Source organism: Orbicella faveolata, unplaced genomic scaffold (assembly GCF_042242905.1).
Source record: "Orbicella faveolata isolate gen_17 unplaced genomic scaffold, um_ofav_v1 contig_3, whole genome shotgun sequence".
In the NCBI taxonomy this organism is placed as follows: Eukaryota; Metazoa; Cnidaria; class Anthozoa; order Scleractinia; family Merulinidae; genus Orbicella; species Orbicella faveolata.
Window position 1 is genome coordinate 13,664,782 of NW_028301558.1, and position 20,219 is coordinate 13,685,000.

General features: G+C 39.4%; 3 protein-coding genes and 1 pseudogene across 3 annotated transcripts; 1 reads left to right on the forward strand and 3 right to left on the reverse strand.

Annotated features, from left to right (window-relative positions):
- Positions 1-868: 868 nt before the first annotated feature.
- On the reverse strand, positions 869-2,310 carry LOC149106507 (uncharacterized). Its single transcript, XM_089298320.1, has one exon. The coding sequence runs from the start codon at positions 1,880-1,882 to the stop codon at positions 1,385-1,387; it is 498 nt and encodes a 165-aa protein (XP_089154446.1). The 5' UTR covers positions 1,883-2,310; the 3' UTR covers positions 869-1,384.
- Positions 2,311-5,184: 2,874 nt separating this feature from the next.
- LOC149106508 (uncharacterized) lies at positions 5,185-7,622 on the reverse strand (annotated as a pseudogene).
- A 2,195-nt stretch (positions 7,623-9,817) lies between these two features.
- On the reverse strand, positions 9,818-12,509 carry LOC110047671 (uncharacterized). Its single transcript, XM_089298268.1, has 2 exons — positions 12,326-12,509; positions 9,818-10,863 (listed from the first exon to the last, which is right to left on the reverse strand). The coding sequence occupies exon 2, from the start codon at positions 10,800-10,802 to the stop codon at positions 10,287-10,289; it is 516 nt and encodes a 171-aa protein (XP_089154394.1). The 5' UTR covers positions 10,803-10,863; positions 12,326-12,509; the 3' UTR covers positions 9,818-10,286.
- Positions 12,510-17,231: 4,722 nt separating this feature from the next.
- On the forward strand, positions 17,232-18,865 carry LOC149106509 (uncharacterized). The gene has a single exon (XM_089298844.1). It carries the CDS (start codon positions 17,472-17,474, stop codon positions 18,057-18,059), a length of 588 nt encoding a protein of 195 aa, XP_089154970.1. The 5' UTR covers positions 17,232-17,471; the 3' UTR covers positions 18,060-18,865.
- Positions 18,866-20,219: the final 1,354 nt, after the last annotated feature.

Below are 20,219 nucleotides of genomic sequence, written 5' to 3' on the forward strand. Positions count from 1 at the left end.
TAGCAATCAATCGCTCAGCCTAATTTGAACATAGATTGAGTTTGTATACAGCTGCTTGTATTGCGCTGGGTGGTGAACAATTGGACTTAAGGCGAAGCCAGTATCAACGGGCCTTGCCTTACCGTAAAATGTAGCAATTTTATTTGCGTTTTCAATTCTTGCCAAATTTAGCAAAATTACGTATGCAGCGATAGCAGCCCGATTGTTACATGATTCCCACTACCTAGCTGAACACGTTATTACATAGAAAGTTAAGGACATACATTATGAATATCGAGGAAGTAAAGAACTTTCAAATTTCCCCGAAGCGTTTTATAACCGACGGAATTTTTGTTCTTCCGTGTCAGAATTGAATCCTATGTGCGACTTTTTAAATAAGTTTTCCGACGAATTCAGTTGAAGATAATACAATATTGATTACAATTTCTTATGTTTTGTGTCTTCAGTTACAAGGAGCGTCTGATGCTGGTTTCTGTGCTTGTCAGTTATATTTTTAGCGATTTATGAGTTCAGCCCATTTCTCAGCTTCCAGTAACTTTCCGCGCCGAATTCAGATCTCAGTGAGCTGTCGGTGAAAACTACTGAGCAATTCTTAGCTATTAGTTAAACCACATCCCAGCCTTCTATATCAGTAATGACGAACAAGGACAAAAATATTCCCATCTAATAACCACAGTGTTCAGCAATTTAGTGAGAACAATCAGGCTGCTTTCGTTACATATGTAACTTTACTAAATTTGACTCATAAATCAAAAAGGCAAATAAAATCTCCCTCAAGCGTTTTTGTTCTTCCGTATCGTATCTTCAATTTTTGTTCTTCCGTATCATAAATGAATTCCATGTACGACTTTTTCTTTTTTTTTAACAATTTTTGCGACGAATTCAGTTGAAGATAAGTCAGTGCTGATTACAATTTACTATATTTTATGTTTTATACAGATTGTGGATATAAGATTAAATACTGCTTTTATACACCAATCAGAGTAAACGCGGGTCTACGTGATGTTAAAAAATGATATTGGCTTAGCCAGACGACATGCATCGTTTATTATCTTCCCGTAAAAATGTTCTTTCCGTTTGAATAAGTTAGATTCTAAAATTTAGGCTGTAGAGTACGTAGCTACCTATTTAATCGTCAAGAAACAGAAATCCTAGAGTTCTATAATTTCTCCGTTACAACCAATTCCTGAGTCTGCTAATGTTCTGCCAAGGAGTTTACTTTGTCAGAAAGTTTGTAGCAATTTTTTAACAGAACTCAGTACAGTTCCTGACTTCCGCAATTCATACAACGTTTTCTATTCTTTTTAGTCCTGGCCCAGACGTTTTTCATTTCGAAGAAGGAGTTCTTTATTTACAGTAAATTATAAGAACCATATAAGCAGAATTATGAAACTGTCTTCGCATTTTCATGGCTTTCTTCGTAAGATGGTGGTGCAGAAGTCGTGTTGTCCAAACTCGATTCCTTTGCATCACATGGTACAACTTCAAGGCTGGTATTACTGTCAACAGCGTCTTCGTATGAAGGAGGTACCATTTCTTTCTGAGACGATTCCGACGTTGTTTTAACTTCGAAGTGATGAATCGGTCCCAGCTGATCGTCAGAGCCAGCGCTCAAGGCAGTTCTATTGGCGTAGTGTTCTGCTGCGATCACAGCCTCTTCAAAAATCGTGTTCTCACCGAGCTTGTCTTGGCGTGAACTCCCGACTGTAATGAAAAGTAACGGCAATCCGCCGACAGCTACGACCACGGAACCAGCAATTTTACAGGTCTTTAAGGAAGCAGTTTTACCCAATAGTATTAAAACAGAACCAGCTATGACTAAGATAAGAGGAGTTAAGCGAAACAGCCGGCTGAGATTGTCTTTGCTGGTTAACCTTTGCATCTTTGGTCGCTCTGTGATGGCCTTGTTAAAAGGAAGTCCGTCAGCTCGATGTAGAGAGGAGATTATTTGTCGCTCTCCTTCGAGAGAATAAGAACCAAAATTTTTTCAGTTAAGTTTAAGTAACTTCAGTTTCCTTGGTGTTTTTTTAGATATCGTTGATTAGTTCCGTCTTCCTGTCATGCATAAGAGATGATCGTGGTTAGTTTTGGATAGGTCTGAATTATACATGAACAGTTTTAAGACTTGAAACGCGGTTATGGTTTTTGCGTTGCACCATTATGTCGTTATGTAAAATGACTAGGATCAATATTTCACACTGTCTTCATCGCTTACCCCAACATAGTGACGCACAAAATGCAAACTTGCTAAGCCCGTCCATAGAGGTCAATTAAAAGCTTCAGCAGTGCAAGCTCGGCCTGAGGACATTTCGCTCTAATAATAATAGTAGTTGAGGCAGCTGTTGACTATACGAACTAATAATAGTAGTCATGCACCAACTGTCAAGCCAAAGATTTAGCATATTTTCTTTCTGTAATAGCTATACGAACTTAACAAACTTTATGACAATACAATGACAGAGCCGAAACCATGATTTTCTGTAAAAGTTTCGGCACGGGACATGTTGGAGGAAAGAATCAACAAGGTTCTGGTGATGGGTGGACCAGAGGGGGAAAGTGGGAGGGGTGGGGGGGGGGGGGGGGAACCGACAAAGTTGTTGTATGTTTAGGTGAACCGACTACGATCATCAGGGTTTTTTTTTTAAACTGATGTTAGTAACTATTAGTCAGACTACGAGAGTTTTTCCGCGTTTGTTTGTGAACGAGGCAAAGTCGACTTGACCATACCAAACCTGCGACAAACACGTTGAAATTTGCCCGGGCAGAAACCGCTACAAAACAGATAGCCCTCCTATATCAATCGAGCTTCCGCTGGTATCACGGGTTTCTGAGAAACGAATGTCATTGTCGCTTTTTGTTTTCTTTGACCGGATGCCTACGGGCATGCTAGACTGAACTGGACGGCTCAGAGTTTGTAGCTTTAATTCGCTGTTTCTGCGAACGTCGCTAATTCACACACACAAAAGAAAAATAATTAATAATAAGTTTCAAATTCTCCCTTTTTGCTGGTCGACAATTTACACATAGTTTTAATTGGCTCGATCCATATGCTCGAAGCAAGATTAATTCCTCATAGGAATTACTCGCATGCAAACTGAAGTTCATTTGTTGCAGATTCAGTGAACTATGATGACCCTAGAGACGCTGTTTGTGCACTAAATTATGCCATCGTCTAAAACTAGCTAGATGACAATGCAGTTTATACTTAAATGGGCTTCACGTGCACGTGACTACTCTATTTCATACTCAACTCTATTTACTTTAGCTTAGTAAGTTTCTTTCAGGCTTTTCACACACTTTCAACGGCAAAAGTTGATGCATAGAATACTGGTCGAATCGAAAACAGTTCAATTTTCTGGCTTGACCTAGTGTGAACTGAGAGTACACGGACATTTCGAAAACTGCATGATTTATTTTGTCGAATTAAAGTACGTACTACGTTCAAAGAAAATACGTAGACATCAGAACGGGCTTATGTCGTCAAAAAAGAGTTTAAATTGTCATCATTTACCAAAATCGAAACTGAGCTGTCCTTAGGTCATTTATTTCATTTGAATTTAAACTAGTTTAATACTCAGAACTTTTATGAAAGAAAAAAAAACAACAACCCAGCGATATATAACTTGGGACCGAATTCAGTTAATAAACAAGCACCACAAAGGTAATTGAACATGTCAAGTAACAATATTGAACATGTAGCTGTTAAAAATCTCGGTTAAATATATATTGAGGTCATTTACGCACCGTTACCGTCGCCACGTGTTTCCATGGTCTACACGTTTTTCCACCAGCGAGCTGCAGGCGAACTACGGTTTCTCTGTAAAATGCCGCGGACGAATTTATCATTTCCAGCTGCAGTTCTAATTTTGAGTTGTTTTCAGTGAACTGAAAACAAACTTTGCTCACATTGTGAAACAAGACAAACAGTTTCACGTATGAAACTTTGGACATTTTACAAGCTGGGAAATTTTGCAAATTTAAATTACATACCTCTTACTAACAGAGTTCGAGGTCCGTACTGTAAGTTACGGACCGAGTTTTTTCTCCTTCGATTTATGGCCCAAGCGCGAATCGGAAACGATTTAGAGTATAGGAAAGTTTTAAAATTTCACTTGCTATAATATACGAAACAGTTTGGCAACAAAACCAACTTTAAATTTTAGCGGACCGTACAGCAGAGTACGGCCCGCTAAATTGACCAATCACAGCGCGCGTACTAACTGAGAGATATAATAAACTGAGATAGAGCTCAAGGAAAAGTAACACATTATTTCGAAGTTAATATAGTAAAAGAATTTATATAAGATGTTCCGTCATATTAAGATCGTATGCATCATTGCCTCTAGAGAGGGCAATGTTGGCTGTGGCTGATTAGAAAATACTCATGGATATGTTTTAAGGTTAAAAGTTAAAAAAAGAAAAACAACTACAATGACGTCAACTGTAGGGTCAGAAAATAGTTTAATTTGCCATCAGTAATTTATCATATATTGATGGAACAGAATGCTTCAAAGTATATAGGTCCCATTCTGAAAAAGTGAAAAAGTTTCAGAAATTGTTGTAGACGTCAAAAGAAAAAGTGACGAACAATTTCACGATAAACTTACTTACCTTAGTACTTTAAACTTTAATAGATTCATCCTCTCAAAGGTTTTTCAGAAACTATTTATAATAATAAAGAAAAATGTTCTCTCATATAAAAAACGCTGCCAGCATGTCGGGATATAAAACAATAAGTCAATTAAAGCCTGCCGAACTCTCGACTCTTAATTGCTTGCAAGGTCAATGGAAGAATGTTGTCAAAGTGTACGGTCTTTACGTAGTTACAGATAATAATAAATTAATTGCTATGCAACGTCAGTAATTCGTTAGAAAACATAATTATAACATTCCAGAGTCTTAAATCTTATCGTCTCGCTCGGACTGAGTCAGGTTGCTATTCGCAAAGGTAATTCTCGACTGTAATCAGAGGTTGAAAAGCGATGCGTGGCTTGACAGCATTGAAATCCAGTTGAGCTGGAGATGTCTAATCGTTTATAAATTCTATAATACTAGAAAAATGTTCTTCGTTTAAGAGAGTAAAATTTTTAAAAGAAGCTCCCCCAAGTGTAGCACGATAACTTGGGATGATATTATCGCTACATTCAGCTTTAGGCTTTGACACCCAGGAGTCTGCACTTCCGGCATGTGGTCCAGCTCATTTCTTTTACATAGACTGTAATAAACAGAGTTTACGGCAGAACATTAGCAATCAATCGCTCAGCCTAATTTGAACATAGATTGAGTTTGTATACAGCTCCGGCCTTTTATTGCGCTGGATGGTGAACAATTGGACTTAAGGCGAAGCCGGTATCAACTGGCCTTGCCTTACCGTAAAATGTAGCAATTTTATTTGCGTTATTCTTGCCAAATTTAGCAAAACTACATATGCAGCGATAGCAGCCTGATTGTTAATTCCCACTAACTAGCTGAACACGTTATTACATAGAAAGTTGAGGACATACACTATGAATATCGAGGAAGTAAAGATCTTTCAAATTCCCCTGAAGCGTTTGATGACCGAGGAATTCGAAATTTCTGTTCTTCCGTGGCAGAATTGAATTCCATGTGCGACTTTTTAAATGATTTTTCCGACGAATTCAGTTGAAGGTATTACAATACTGATTACAATTTATTACATTTTGTGTCTTCAGCTACATGGAGCGTCTGATGCTGGTTTCTGGACTTGTCAATTACATTTTCATCAATTTCTGAGTTCAGCTCTTTTCTCAGCCTCCAGTAACTTTCGCCGAATTCAGATCTCACTGAGCTGTCAGTGAAAACTACTGAGCAATTCTTAGCTATTAGTTAAACCACATCCCAGCCTTCCATATCATTAATGATGAACAAGGACAAAAATATTCCCATCTAATAACCTCAATGTTCAGCAATTTAGTGGGAACAATCAGGCTGCTATCGTTACATACGTAACTTTACCAAATTTGACTCAAGAATTAAAAACGCAAATAAAATCTCCCTGAAACGTTTAATTACCGGCCATATTTCTGTTCTTCCGTATCATAAATGAATTCTATGTACGACTTTTTTTAACAATTTTTGCGACGAATTCAGTTGAAGATAAGTCAGTGCTGATTACAATTTACTATATTCTATGTTTTATACAGATTGTGGATATAAAACTAAATACTGCTTTTATACACCAATCAGTGTAAACGCGGACCTACTTGATGTTAAAAAATGATATTGGCTTAGCCAGACGACATACATCGTTTATTATCTCCGGCGTAAATATTTTTTTCCGTTCGAATCAGTTAGCTTCTAAAATCTAGGCTGTAGAGTATGTAGCTACCTATTCAATCGTCAACAAACAGAAATCCTAGAGTTCTATAAATTCCCCATTATAACCAATTCCTGAGTCCGCCAATGTTCTGCCAAGGAGTTTACTTTGTCAGAAAGTTTGTCGCAATTTCTTGTGATATAAACAGAGCTCAATACTTCCTGACTTTCGCAATTTATACAATTATGCAATTTTTTCTCTACATTTCAGTCCTGGCCCAGACGTTTTTCATTTCGAAGAGGGAGTTCTTTATTTAAAGTAAATTATGAGAACCATTAAGATGAATTATGAAACTGTCTTCGCATTTTCATGGCTTTCTTCGTAAGATGGTGGTGCAGAAGCCGTGTTTTCCAAACTTGCTTCCTTGTGATCACTTGGTACAACTTCAGAACTAGTTTGCGAATATCCTATGCCGCTATTATGGCCAACAGCTTCTTCGTATGAAGGAGGTGTTATTTCTTTGCAAGACGATTCCGACGGTGTTTTAATTTCGAAGTGATGAATCGGTCCCAGCTGATCGTTAGAGCCAGCGCTCAAGGCAGGTCTATTGGCGAAGTGTTCTGCTGCGATCACAGCCTCTTCAAAAATCGTCTTCTCAACGAGTTTGTCTTGGCGTGAACTCCAGACTGTAATGAAAGTAATAACAATCCGCTAACAGCTACAACCACAGAACCAGCAATTTTACAGGTCTTTAAGGAAGCCGTGTTACCAATTAGTATTAAAACAGAACCAGCCATGACTAAGATAAGAGGAGTTAAGCGAAGCAGCCGGCTGAGTTTATCTTTGCTGGTTAACCTTTGCATCTTTGGTCGCTCTGTGATAGCAGGGTTAAAATGAAGTCAGCTCGATGTAGAGAGGAGATTATTTGTCGCTCTCCTTCGAGACAATAAGAACACAATTGTTTCAGTTAAGTCAAGAGCAACTTCAGTTTCCTTGGTGTTTTTTTAGATATCGTTGATTAGTTCCGTCTTCCTGTCATGCATAAGAGATGATCGTGGTTAGTTTTGGATAGGTCTTAATTATACATGAACGGTTTTAAAAATTGAAACGCGGTTATGGTTTTTACGTGGCACTATTTTGTCGTTATGTAGAATGACTGGTATCAATATTTCACACTCTGTCTTCATCACTTACCCCAACATAGTGACGCACAAAATGCAAACTCGCTAAGCTCGTCCATTGACGTCAATTAAAAGTTTCAGCAGTGCAAGCTCGGCCTGAGGACATTTCGCTTTAATAATAATAATAGCTGAAGAAGCTGTTGACGGTACCAACTAATAATAGTAGTCATGCACCAACTGTCATGGTGAGTATTTAGCATATTTTTTTGTGTAATGCCTATACGAACTTTGCAAACTTCGTCAGACTGCGAGAGTTTTCCCGCGTTTGTTTGTGTACGAGGCACAGCCGACTGGACCATAACAGACCTGCGACAAAAATGTTGAAATTTGTCCGGGCAGAAACCGCTATAAAACAGATAACTCTCCTATATTAATTGAGCTTCCGCTGGTCTCACGGGTTTTCGAGAAACGAATTTCATTGTCGCTTTTTGTTTACTTTGTCGGGATGGCTACGTGCATGCCAGACTGAACTGGAGGGCCCAGAGTTTATAGCTTTACTTCGCTGTTTCTGCGAACGATGCTAATTCACACACACAAAATAATTACTAATAAATTTCAAATTCTCTGTTTTTGCTGGTCGACAATTTGCACATACTTTTAATTGGCTCGATCCATATGTTAGAAGTAACATTAATTCCTCATAGGAATTACTGGCACGCCAACTGAAGTCTCATGATCATGATTTGTCGCAGATTCACTGAACTATGATGATACCAGAGACGCTGTTTGTGCACTAAATTACGCCATCGTCTACAACTAGATGACAATGCACTTTAAACTTGAATGGGCTCCACGTAACTTCTGTAATGATTTCATACTCAACTCTTTTTCCTTTAGTGTAGTCTTTACTGTAGCGAAATTTTTGTAGTCGTTAGTGATCATGAAAAAAAAAGTAAGCGGAACAATTTTACGATACACTTACTTTAATACTTTAAACTTTGATAGAGTCATCCTCTCAAAGGTTTTTCAGAAACTATTTACAATAATAGAGAAAAAAATTTTCTCTGATATAAAAAACGCTATCATGGAGCAGTTAACTCTCGACTCTAAATTGCCTGCAAGGTCAATGGAAGAATGATGTCAAAATTTACGGTCTTGACTTAGTTACAGATAATAATATGTTAATTGCTATGCAACGTCAGTTAGAAAACATAATTATAACATTTCAAAGTCTTAAATCTTATCTTCTCGCTCGGACTGAGTTGCTTTTCGCAAAGATATTTCTCGACTGTAACAAGAGGTTGAAATGCGATGCGTGGCTTGACAGCAATGAAATCCGGCTGAGTTGGAGAGGTCTAATCGTATTTAAATTTTATAATATTAGAAAACTGCTCTTCGTTCAAGAAAGTAATATTTTTAAAAGTAGCTCCACAGAACGATATCTTGGGATGATAATATCGCTATTTTCAGCTTTAGGCTCTGACACTCAGGAGTCAGCATTTCCATGTGGTCAAGCTCATTTTTTTTTTACATAGACTGTACTAAACAGAGCTTGCAGCAGAATATTAGCCATGAATCGCTTAATATTATTTAAGCAGAGATTGAGTTTGTATACAGGTACTTGTATTGAGCAGGGTGCTGAACAATTGCACGGCTTAAGGCGAAACCAGTATCAACCGGCGTTGCCTAACCGTAAAATGTAGCAATTTTATTTGCGTTATTCTTGCCAAATTTAGCAAAGTTACGTATGCAGCGATAGCAGCCCGATTGTTAATTCCCACTAACTAGCTGAAAACGTTATTACATAGAGAGTTAAGCACAGACACTATGAATATCGAGGAAGTAAAGTACTTTCAAATTTCCCTGAAGAGTTTGATGACCGACGATATTTCTGTTCTTCTGTGTCATAAATGAATTCCATGTAAGTATTTTAAAATAATTTTTCCGACGAATTCAGTTGAAGATAATACAATATTGATTACAATTTCTTTTATTTTGTGTCTTAAGTTACATGGAGCGTCTGGTGCTGGTTTCTGCGCCTGTCAATTACATTTTTAACAATTTCTGAGTTCAGCTCATTTTTCAGCTTCCAGTAACTTTCGCCGAATTCAGATCTCACTGAGCTGCCAGTTAAAACTACTGAGCAATTCAATTCTTAGCTATTACATCCATCCCATCCATATGAAGTGATGAACAAGAACAAAAATATTGCCATCTAATAACCTCAGTGTTCAGCAAGTAAGTGGGAACAATCGAGCTGCTATCGCTACATCGTAACTTTACTAAATTTGTCTCAAAAATTAAAAACGCAAATAAATCTAAATTTCCCTGAAGGGTTTACGGACGCAATTTCTGTTCTTCCGTGCCATAACTGAATTCCATGAATGACCTTGTTAACAATATTTAATTTTGCGACGAATTCAGTTGAAGATAAGTCAATACTGATTACAGTTTATTATATTTTATGTTTAAATTAAATACATGTATTGCTTTTATACACCAATCAATGTGAACGGGCCTACGACATGCATCGTTAACTATCTTCCCGTGAATATTTTCTTTCCGTTTAAATCAGTTAGATGCTATAATCTTGGATGTAGAGTATGCAGCTACACCGGTCTTAAACCTATTTAGCCGTCAACAAACAGAAATCCTAGAGTGCTATAATTTCTCCATTATAACCAATTCCTGAGTCTGCCAATGTTCTGCCAAAGACTTAAAATTTACTTTGTCTGCAAGTTTGTCACATTTTCTTGTGATATAAACAGAGCCAAATAATTCCTTATACAATGTGCCCTCTCCTTTTCAGTCCTGGCCCACACGTTTTTCATTTCCAAGAAAGAGTAATTTATTCACAGTAAATTTATAAGAACCATTAAGTGGAATTATCAAGCGGTCTTCGCATTTTCTTGACTTTCTTCGCAAGACGGTGGTGCAGAAGTCGTGTTGTCCAAATTCGATTCCTTCGCGTCACGTGGTACAACTTCAATGCTTGCTTGCAAATTTCCTATAACGTTATTATTGTCAACCGCTTCTTCGTATGAAGGAGGTACCATTTCTTTGCAAGATGATTCCGACGGTGTTTTGACTTCGAAGTGATGAATCGGTCCCAGCTGATCGTTAGAGCCAGCGCTTAAGGCAGTTCTATTGGCGTAGCGTTCTGCTGCGATCACAGCCTCTTCGCAAATTGTGTTTTCAACGAGCTTGTCTTGGCGTGAACTCCAGATTGTAATGAAAAGTAGTAGCAATCCGCCGACAGCTACGATCACAGGACCAGCAATTTTACAGCTTTTTAAGGAAGCAGTGTTACCCACTATTATTAAAACAGAACCAGCTATGACAAAAATAAGAGGAGTTAAGCGGAGCAGCCGGCTGAGTTTGTCTCTACTGGTTAACCTGTGCATCTTTCGTTTCTCTGTGATGACCAGTCAGCTCGATGGAGAGAAGAGATTATTTGTCGTGTTCCTTCGAGAAAAGAAGAGCAGAATGTCAATTACGTTTAGAGGTGTTTTTCCTTTTGTTGATGTTTTGATCGTTATTGCTGACGTTTATGGTTAATTAGTCCCGTCTAGCTGTCATGCATAAGAGATGATCGTAGATATTGGATAGGTTTTATACATAAACAGTCTTAAAACTTGAAACGCGGTTATGGTTTTATGTTGCTTCTGGCACAATTTGAGGCAGAGAGTATAGATACTTTGCACTGTCTCGTCGTTTTCAGGAATGGCTGGGACGGATACTCCGTATTTTACTTTGCTTTGATCACGGTGGCACAACCTCCTGAAGCACAAAATTCAACTGCTCGTTAGGCGCTCGTTTGTTGACGTCACTCCATTAACAACTTAATTAGGCAGAGTGGAATCTCAGCCTGAGGACAAATTTACTCATTCATCAACTGTCAGGGTCAGATTTTAGCATATTGTTTTTCTACAATTCGTATGCGCAAAAACTTGTAACGTAGATAATGAGAGAACTGAAATAACTATGTTTGAGAAAGTTCAAGTAAAGGAGACGATGAAGGAAGGAAGGAACTTGGCGGGGTGGAGAAGTGACAAATTTGATCAGTAGCTTTGAACACTAGAGATCGCAAGAGATGATGAGTAGAATTTTTACGGATTAACAAGAATGTTCGGGAAAACTTTACACGACGGCTTAATGCATATTTTTAAATACTACTGTATGCATACACCCCACAAGCGTTTAATACGAAGACTCTTATACGAGGTGCCAGTATTTCCGTATTGCTGGTTTTCAGTGTCACGCAATTCAAAACAGAGCAAAATAAAAATCAAAACCGGTCAATAGATAAAGTCCAGAATCTGGGAAATGAAAGAAGGTAAATATGCAAAGAATCTCGCCAAAATTCTGGTCACAGCAATTTTTCTTATGCGAGATATGCGGAGAAATTTTTTACCCAAATTTATAGAGATTTGTATGGAGACGCCATGCTGGTGCCCATCCGTATGGGCACCAACATGGCGGCCGGAAACCAACAGAAACATCTGTCACTGAGTTTTGCTACAAAAGCGTGATTTTATCTCTCGAGGAACTCTAAAACATTAAAATAATATTTTTTCTAAGACATGAACTGTTCAGATAGCCAAGTTCCCCGAAATAAGTCATTTTTTTAACCACCATGACAGCTCTCTAGGCCGTCATGTAAATGCCGCGTCACGCAAAAGCTTAGAAATTCAAGGGTAGTGTATCACAAAACCAAGAACCCATTCGGAGCAAAAATTTGTATGAATATTAGTTTTCAGCTGCTCTTATACATCATTTAAGTAAAATCTCAGGAAGATCAATAGTTTTGTACTGAGACGCCGGCAAATTGTAAAACCTAAAATCTATGAAGTCTAATCGGTTAGGCTAGTTCTCTCGATCTCGGTCAAACTAAACACTGGATCCTAATTCCGTAGCTAATCAATACCTGCACGAGCTCCTCAGAAAGCTTAATATGCCCCGCACTGTGTCCTCCGTGATGTCTTTGATAGTTTCACAGCGATCTGGCTTATTTTCTTCCCTCGACAACAAGATCACCTGACCCTCGTTAAAAAAATGACTATTACTCTGCATACTGAGAGACATCTATCTTTTTTTAATACATCAGCGGACCGCCGTAGGCTATTTTCCTGACAGACAAATTCATCATTTATTTAGTGCGCCAAGTGTAGACCAAACTCGATTCCTTGTCATCACATGGTAAAACTTCAGTGCTAGTTTGCAAATTTCCTACACCTCTATTATTGCCAACAGCTTCTTCGTATGAAGGAGGTACCATTTCTTTCCAAGACGATTCCGACGGTGTTTTGATTTCGAAGTCATGAATCGGTCCCAGCTGATCGTTAGAGCCAGCGCTTGAGGCAGTTCTATTGGCTTGTTGTTCTGCCGCGATCACAGCCTCTTCGCAAATTGTGGTTCCAGCGAGCTTCACTTGGTGTGGATTCCAGACCGTGATGCAAAGTAATAACAATCCACCGACAGCTACAACCACAGGACCAGCCATCTTGCAGCTTTTTAACGAAGCAGTATTACCCAATAGTATTAAAACAGAACCAGCTATGACAAAAATAAGAGGAGTTAAGCGGAGCAGTCGGCTGAGTTTATCTTTGCTGGTTAACCTGTGCATCTTTGGTTGCTCTGCGCTCTGTGATGGCCGGGTTAAAACGAAGTCAGCTCGATGTAGAGAAGAGATTATTTGTCTTGTTCCTTTAAGAGAATAAGAACAAAATATCAATTACGTTTAGAGTGACTTTTCCTTTTGTTGATGTTTTGATCGTTAATGTTGCTGTCTATGGTTGATTAGTTCCGTCTTGTTTTCTTGCATAAGAAATGATCGTAGATATTGGATAGGTAAATCATACATGAACAATCTTAAAAGGTGAAACGCGGTTATAGTTTTTATGTTGCTTCCAGCACGAAACGAGACATAGCCTATAGACAAGTTGCACTGTTTTGTCGTTGTTTAGAATGACTGGAACGCGTACTCAGTGTTTCACTTTGCTTTGATCACGTACCCCCAGTGGCTCAACGTACTGAAGGAGGGGGGCATGGGGGCGGCGAGGGGGGGGGGGTAGGAGGAGGAGGGCTCTAAACACCGCTACACCGCAAGCAAATTAACAAACACCGCAATCACCGCAAGAAAAGTCGACGAAACACCGCATTATCGCATAAGAAAAACAATCAACACCGCAAAACCGCAAAGCCCCATGCCTGAAGCACAATATTCAAACTCGTTCGGCGGCGCTCTTGTTTGTTGACATCGATTAAGACTGACTATAAAATTAGGCAGTAGAATCTCAGCGTGAGGACAAATTTACTGGCATGTATCAGCTGTCAAGGTTAGAGTTTAGCATCCTGTTTTTCTACAATGCCTATATCAACTTTGCAACCTTTCTACCTAGTAATGCCGACAGAACTGAAATAACTACTATGAGGGAGGAAGGAATTCGAACGAGGTGGGGGTGGGGAAGTTACGTACAAATTTGGTGGGTAACTTTAACCGCAAGTGACTCTATTAATTTGAAGTGAGTCAACTACGATTTCTTAAACCCTTTCTTTATTAACCGTTATACTCCGAGAGTCTCCCCGAGTTCTGTAAGAGCGAAGGATTGAAAAGTGAACTGAACCATCATGGCAGCCGACTTGATTGAATCGAAAAAAAAAGCCGAATAGACTAAGTGCTTTTAAAAGTCAGGAGAAATTTTGCCTTAAGAAGAGCGCAGAAGCAATCGTGTTCTTTGGGTCTCCTATCAGCGGACAGTATAACATAACCCTCTGACTGGTATCGACAAAACGAGCCATCGATCTGATTGGCTCGCTACACTGGAGCAGTTCAACGATCGTTAGACTGCACCAAATTCAACTTCACATCAACTTGGCGTTTTCGTGAAGTTTCCAAACAAAAAGTAGTATTTTATTTGATCGATTGGTTAGTGGATTTAGAAGGCTTGCTCTCAGCGTCAGCATTCACTTTGGTATAGTGGGCTCGGGGCTTCACTACTCGCCAACTCTAATAACAGCCGATAAAAACATCGAGCTCGTCATCCAGTGGCTAAATAGAAAACAACTGGAGAATCTAGTCTGTCAGACTCGCGAATCGCTGTGTGCCTACAGGATGTAATACACGAACCCTAGGAACGTGCTGAAGCAACTCACAGAAGACTGATTCTTCCCTTCTTCTTTAGCATTTTCGTCTTCTCAGTTCGGATAAAACGCTAATCAAAGCTAATGATCTTTACACCAAATAATTCAGCCATGAAAACCGCAACACAATTTCGATGCTTAAGCAACTGAGCCATGAAGACCCTGGGAGCATTGTTAAACTGACTGTTTTTAAATGTAGCAGCTCTCGTAAGCTTGTAATTTTCTTCATTATTAGCAGCTGTTATTGTTTTAGGGCTAGGTGCATTGTTTCTGTTGCTTGTTCATTGTTCTTGCAAAGGGTAGCAAGCCATTCATGTGAGACCTTACGAGAGCTGCTACATCACCCGTTTTACTTACCTACTGCAACTGTTTTTGCTCGCTACAGAGTCAAATATTCGAAATAAAAACAAATAAGTTGCAAGCCGTGTTCAACTTCTAGTAGTTTCATTTTCTATATTATCGCTTTCCGTGTACCAGTTAATAGCCGCAAATGGGTGACTACGTAAACAAAGCAATGAATTGAAACAATAACACGATTTAAACACAGGAATTTCACAGACACCACCGGAATGCATGCTTTCTCTTCAATGATATAACGCTTGCTTCAAAGATCCAAGATGATAGATTTGGCAGTGCAGTTCAGTTGGTTTACGCCGTGAATTTATGTCAAAGGCTGCTCTATCCATCCACGATTTTCACACCCTCTTCTCAGTGATTGAACATTCACCTCGTGGCATTTGGCTGTACCTCATGTTCATCTCAGTTTCAGTTTTGCCTCACGTCAGTTAATATTGGTTTGCACGCTGTGCGGTAGTAAGCATAAGTCAACTAACGAACTATCTCCTCAAGTAACGCAAGCATTTGGGAGCCGGAAAATGAGCAAAAGTTTGGTCAAAAAAGTTTAACAAAGAAAGTTTGAATAATCACAACCCTTTTTTTCACATCTGGCTGTATTAACTGGTGACTAGATTTAATTGAAGAAAATGACTGACTGAGCTTTAGTCCGCGGGCCAGAATTAAGTGGTCGTAATAACAAGATGGCGGTATTAACGTGGTGGCCGTGAGGCGGGGCTCAACTTTAAGAATTCGACAGTAAAAAAAGTGTTCGAATCAGTATACTTGACGTTTGAAGGAAACACTCAGGAAAGCTTGAGTGGTTTTCACGGTTAGTTATTCTACGGTCTAATCAAATCGGTCTGATCGAAAACAACACGGTGGAGTAAATTTTCACATCACGAAAGTTCAATATCCGTTGCATATTGCATGGGCGCCCCTGATTTCGTAAGGTTGTTCACGTGGTACACAGAAATGCACCTGGTACAGCGGGTGTATGTTGAATTACTGTGAAGTGCAGTGTGAAAACAAACTTGACTGTTGCGTCGGTGAGAGTAGCAATGGTACTGGAACTGCTTTGACACAACGTTACTTGGCTGGTATGAATATTTGGAAAACGGAGGTCACGTCTCTTGTATCTGGGAGAATTAAAAGCTATGCTCGGATGTAAACCCTGAAAATGACCTCCCCCAGAGATAGCTGTGATTCACTCTGTAATCCATCTGTTTATTTACACCGCACCTTGCAGTTATACATCTCTATTTACTGTCTCTTGAGTAAATAACGATCAAAAGCCAAAGCATGTGACCTGGTCTTGGCTATTATCAACAGCCCAACATTTCCGTCCCTTGACCAGTAATTTTCAGTCTCCGAGACGCTGGGCGAATGAAAAATATTCTGAGGTTTCAACAAATGCGTTCTTCTTGGTTGGTGTTTGCCTCACCTGACTTTTGCTCTACCTTTATCGCCTATTCATTCACCTTCCACAAATTGATGTACTTGTGGAAATAGGAGAGGATCAATAGGTTGATATTCCGGAAGTTTCAGGTCGGTATCAACCGTCCACAGCGTTTTTATCAACCATCTACAGTGTTTGTAAACTCCTAGCGACATGGAACAACATGTCACAGTGGGATTGCAATGGACCACCTAATAGATCTCTGTTATATCGTCAGAACTTCATTTTGCATGAAAAAAAAAAAAAAAAAGACACTACATGCCTAAATTTGACATTTTGAAATTGAGCCCGTTTCGTCTCCATTTTTGATGCGTAAAATTCATCGAAATCTTTAGTTGCAAGATCAGGAGCAGAACTTTTGCCTATTAACTAGAATGTTCGGGCAACTTTGGCATGAATCAGAGGATATTTTTAACTAACACTGCCTACACCTCACAGGTGTTTAATACGAAGACTCTTAAACCAGCTGTCAGTTAGTATTCTTAAAGAGACGCCGGCAAATTATAAAAATTAAAATCGATGAAGTCTACTCGACAGCTACACTAGTTCTCTCGGTAAATTTCAACACTAAGTCCTAATTCCGTAGCTAATCAATACCTCAGAAATCGTTTGCGTGAGTTCCTCAGAAAGCTTACTATACCCGGTGCTGTGTCCTCCGTGATGTGTATAAATATGAACTGTAGTCTGTGGTAGTCTCACCCCGATCTCGCTTATTTTCTTCCTTCGGAAACAAGATCGTCTGACCCTCGTTAAAGAAAATGATTGTTACTCTGCATGCTGAGAGACATCTATCTTAATATTTACAGTAAACGCATCAGCGGACCGCCGAAGGCTATTTTTCTGACAAACAAATTCATGATTTATTCAGTGTGACAAGTGTAGGCCCAGTTAAGCTTGACAGAGAGAGAGAGCGAGAGCTTATCTACGAGCAATCTCTATCGACAAGCAACAGTAACGTCTTTTAAACGCCTCGTACCAGACTTGTTTTAGTGCATGAGGTGTTTGCTAGGGGTCGGTTTGTTTCGTTTGCCACAGCACTTTTCATGTATCCTGGCAAATATGTAAATTAATACATTTTAAGCTGAGCCGAAAATTCTTTTAATAACTGTAATAGTTGTGACATTATCATAGCCTTAAAATGGACGAATTAAGCGAAGTTTGGTACAGTGGTTATCACAGACGGCTTATTACACACAGCTCATGTCAGCTGAAGGCGGCCATCGCTATCACAGTGTTAATTCTATGCGGACTTTCATTGGTGGTTATTGGAGTCACAGCTGACAGTTTGCAAATGAAAACAGGAGGTTATACAATGTGTACTTTCGGAGTGATGGCTGCAATCTGTTTATTTTGGTGGCGTTATTTTAAAAGGAGAGCACACGCGTCGGAAGGTGCAATGCGAATAAACGAACTTCAAAGTTCTACGACTCAAAGTGTTGAGTTGATCGAGTTAATACTGCGAGAACGACAGAGCAACAACGACGAGTCACAGACTGGTAACCTATCGTCATCAAGAAGAGAAATCAACTTTCTCTTGACGAGAATGATTGGCCATCCACCGTCTTACGAAGAAGTAACCACGACTGACGACACTATTGACGCAACTACGCAGACGCAATGTGTAGCTCCTCCATGTTATACAGATGAAGAACAGGAGACGGATGCGAATCCTTGTCCACCATCGTATGAAAGTGTTCTCTCGGAACGTGAAATAAGTGAAGCGTAAAATCATAAACAACAGAAGATATTCTTTATACGCACTCGTTTTTACTCTTCAGTACATTTTACCCTGCCAGTTAATTCTAGCCCTCTACTTTTAGTACACTGAATGGGCGTCCACCCGCGCCCGCGATGGCATTTACTCTGCATGGGGTTTACTGACTCTGATAGCCGAGAATTGGCTAAGTCTTTGGTGTGTAAAGTTAAGTGATGACTAAGAAATGGGCTTCAATTTTAGCTGACATAGCTGAAAATCGCCGAAAATTTACAGATAATTCCCGCAACCACATCAAAACCCTCCCCTGCCACTGACCTGCAGATCATGACTCGCGGAAGTTGAGTGACAGTCATAGACTTTTTTCGAAATGCGACAAACATCTTCAAGGATCTTGTCTCGCTGGCTAATCATGTTTTTCTCAGACTCTTTCTACAAACTTAACTTATCATCTTTTTTCTAGGCATAGGCAATTTCTTCATTGTTGTTGTGAGATTAGTCCAGATTACCAGGCTTTTACTTCATAAGAAATCTTCACCTCGAAAAGTAACATTCAAGTTCTCCGTGCTGACACATTCGTTGTTGTGGAACTGCTGAGAATTTGGTGGTGTATCACGAGAGTACAGGGTCCGGTCACAGGCCGTGCAAGTGCACGTGTAATTAGGTCGCCATGTCCCCGCTTCTTTAGCTGCCAGCCTTAGTTGCCTTTGCGTTTTGTCGTGAAAACTGTTGCAGGATTATATACAATTATTGGATGAGGTTTTTGTGGTATCGAGAATAATCAAGGTCGAGGTAGGGGTTATCCTTACCGATCACAGCAGGTGCAGCTACTCTGCTCTGTTTCAATTTATAACGTAGCCTTAGCGAAGCGCGCGTTCTGATTGGCCAATACGCTCGATCCATTTGCCCATGGGTTGCACGCTCACGTCAGTTTGTTTATTTGTACTTTTTCTCGGCAATTTTTTCATCGATGTTGACACTTTTTAAAACATAATTTCAATTTTTGTTTCTCTTAAAATACGGAAAGATTTAATCATTCTTCCGGATATGGAGAGGAATATTCCTGTGAGCTACAAAATTTCGAGCTCAAGTGTTTTTGACGGGCCTCCACCTAAGAGATTTGCTAATTTAAGCGAGAAGGAGTTGAATCGGCTGGTTGAACAAAGGCACTCAGCACTCGGAGACGGACCAAAAAAACAACAAACTGGTCTGTATCAACCTGTCGAAGTTAGTAATGCATAGCGGGCATTTTAGAGAGAATTTTTCAGCGATTTGGAGACAATAAAATTCAGCACAAGCTTTCACTGTAAAACTTTTCTGGCGTCGAAAGCCATTTAAATGCTTTCGGCGAGCAAAACTTGTACATGAGAGTTTCAACAAATTTCTGTTTCAAGTCTTACATACGAAATCCTTCTGTTCCAAAAGCTTTAAAGATAATAGTTTTTCTGATCCTTAATAAAGGAAGTTTTATCAAATATTGATAGCCTCTGATGAATTATTTAACTTTAGTTCCCTGGTTTCAGTTTTGCTCGATCGCTCCACTCGCTCGATCGTGAATTAAACTCTAGGAATTGAAGAAACAGCTAGCCCCTCGAAGGAGCGACTGCATTGTGTATAAAATATACGCTTACATTTCTGACAATTTCCTTTAAGCCTCAGTCTTCCGTTCATTTAAGCTTATTTTACCAAATAATGAAAGAAATAAACCATTTATGTGTTCAAGTTCAGCCTTAGACGCGCAACTCATCAATTTAAAACGAAATGGAAAGGAAAACGAAACTCACAAACCTGCTATTGAATAAGAGCATCTTAAACAGCTCAAAGCCAGGGGTGTTTGTTCGCTTTCTTCTCCACTCTCGCTTTAAGAAATGTCTGGCGCCATGTTGTTCTTTTCTTTTGTCGAAGAGGTCGTGAAGGACAGAGAGCTCAGCAACCAAAAGCCATCATGGCTTCAACCATGTGCAGTTGGTTTTCAATTCTTCGGAAAACTGATCCAAATTTAAGCTTGACCGCTAACTTTTGAGAAACACTTTTACCGAATGTAATTTTCGTTTGTTGTCAGCTTTACATTTAGGTTAACGAGCAGTTTGAAGTTGTTTGTTTGCCCGAGATCGAGAAAATGCGAACTATAAACTCGCCGCGATCCAAGAAAAATTTTGATGTGTCGCTTTG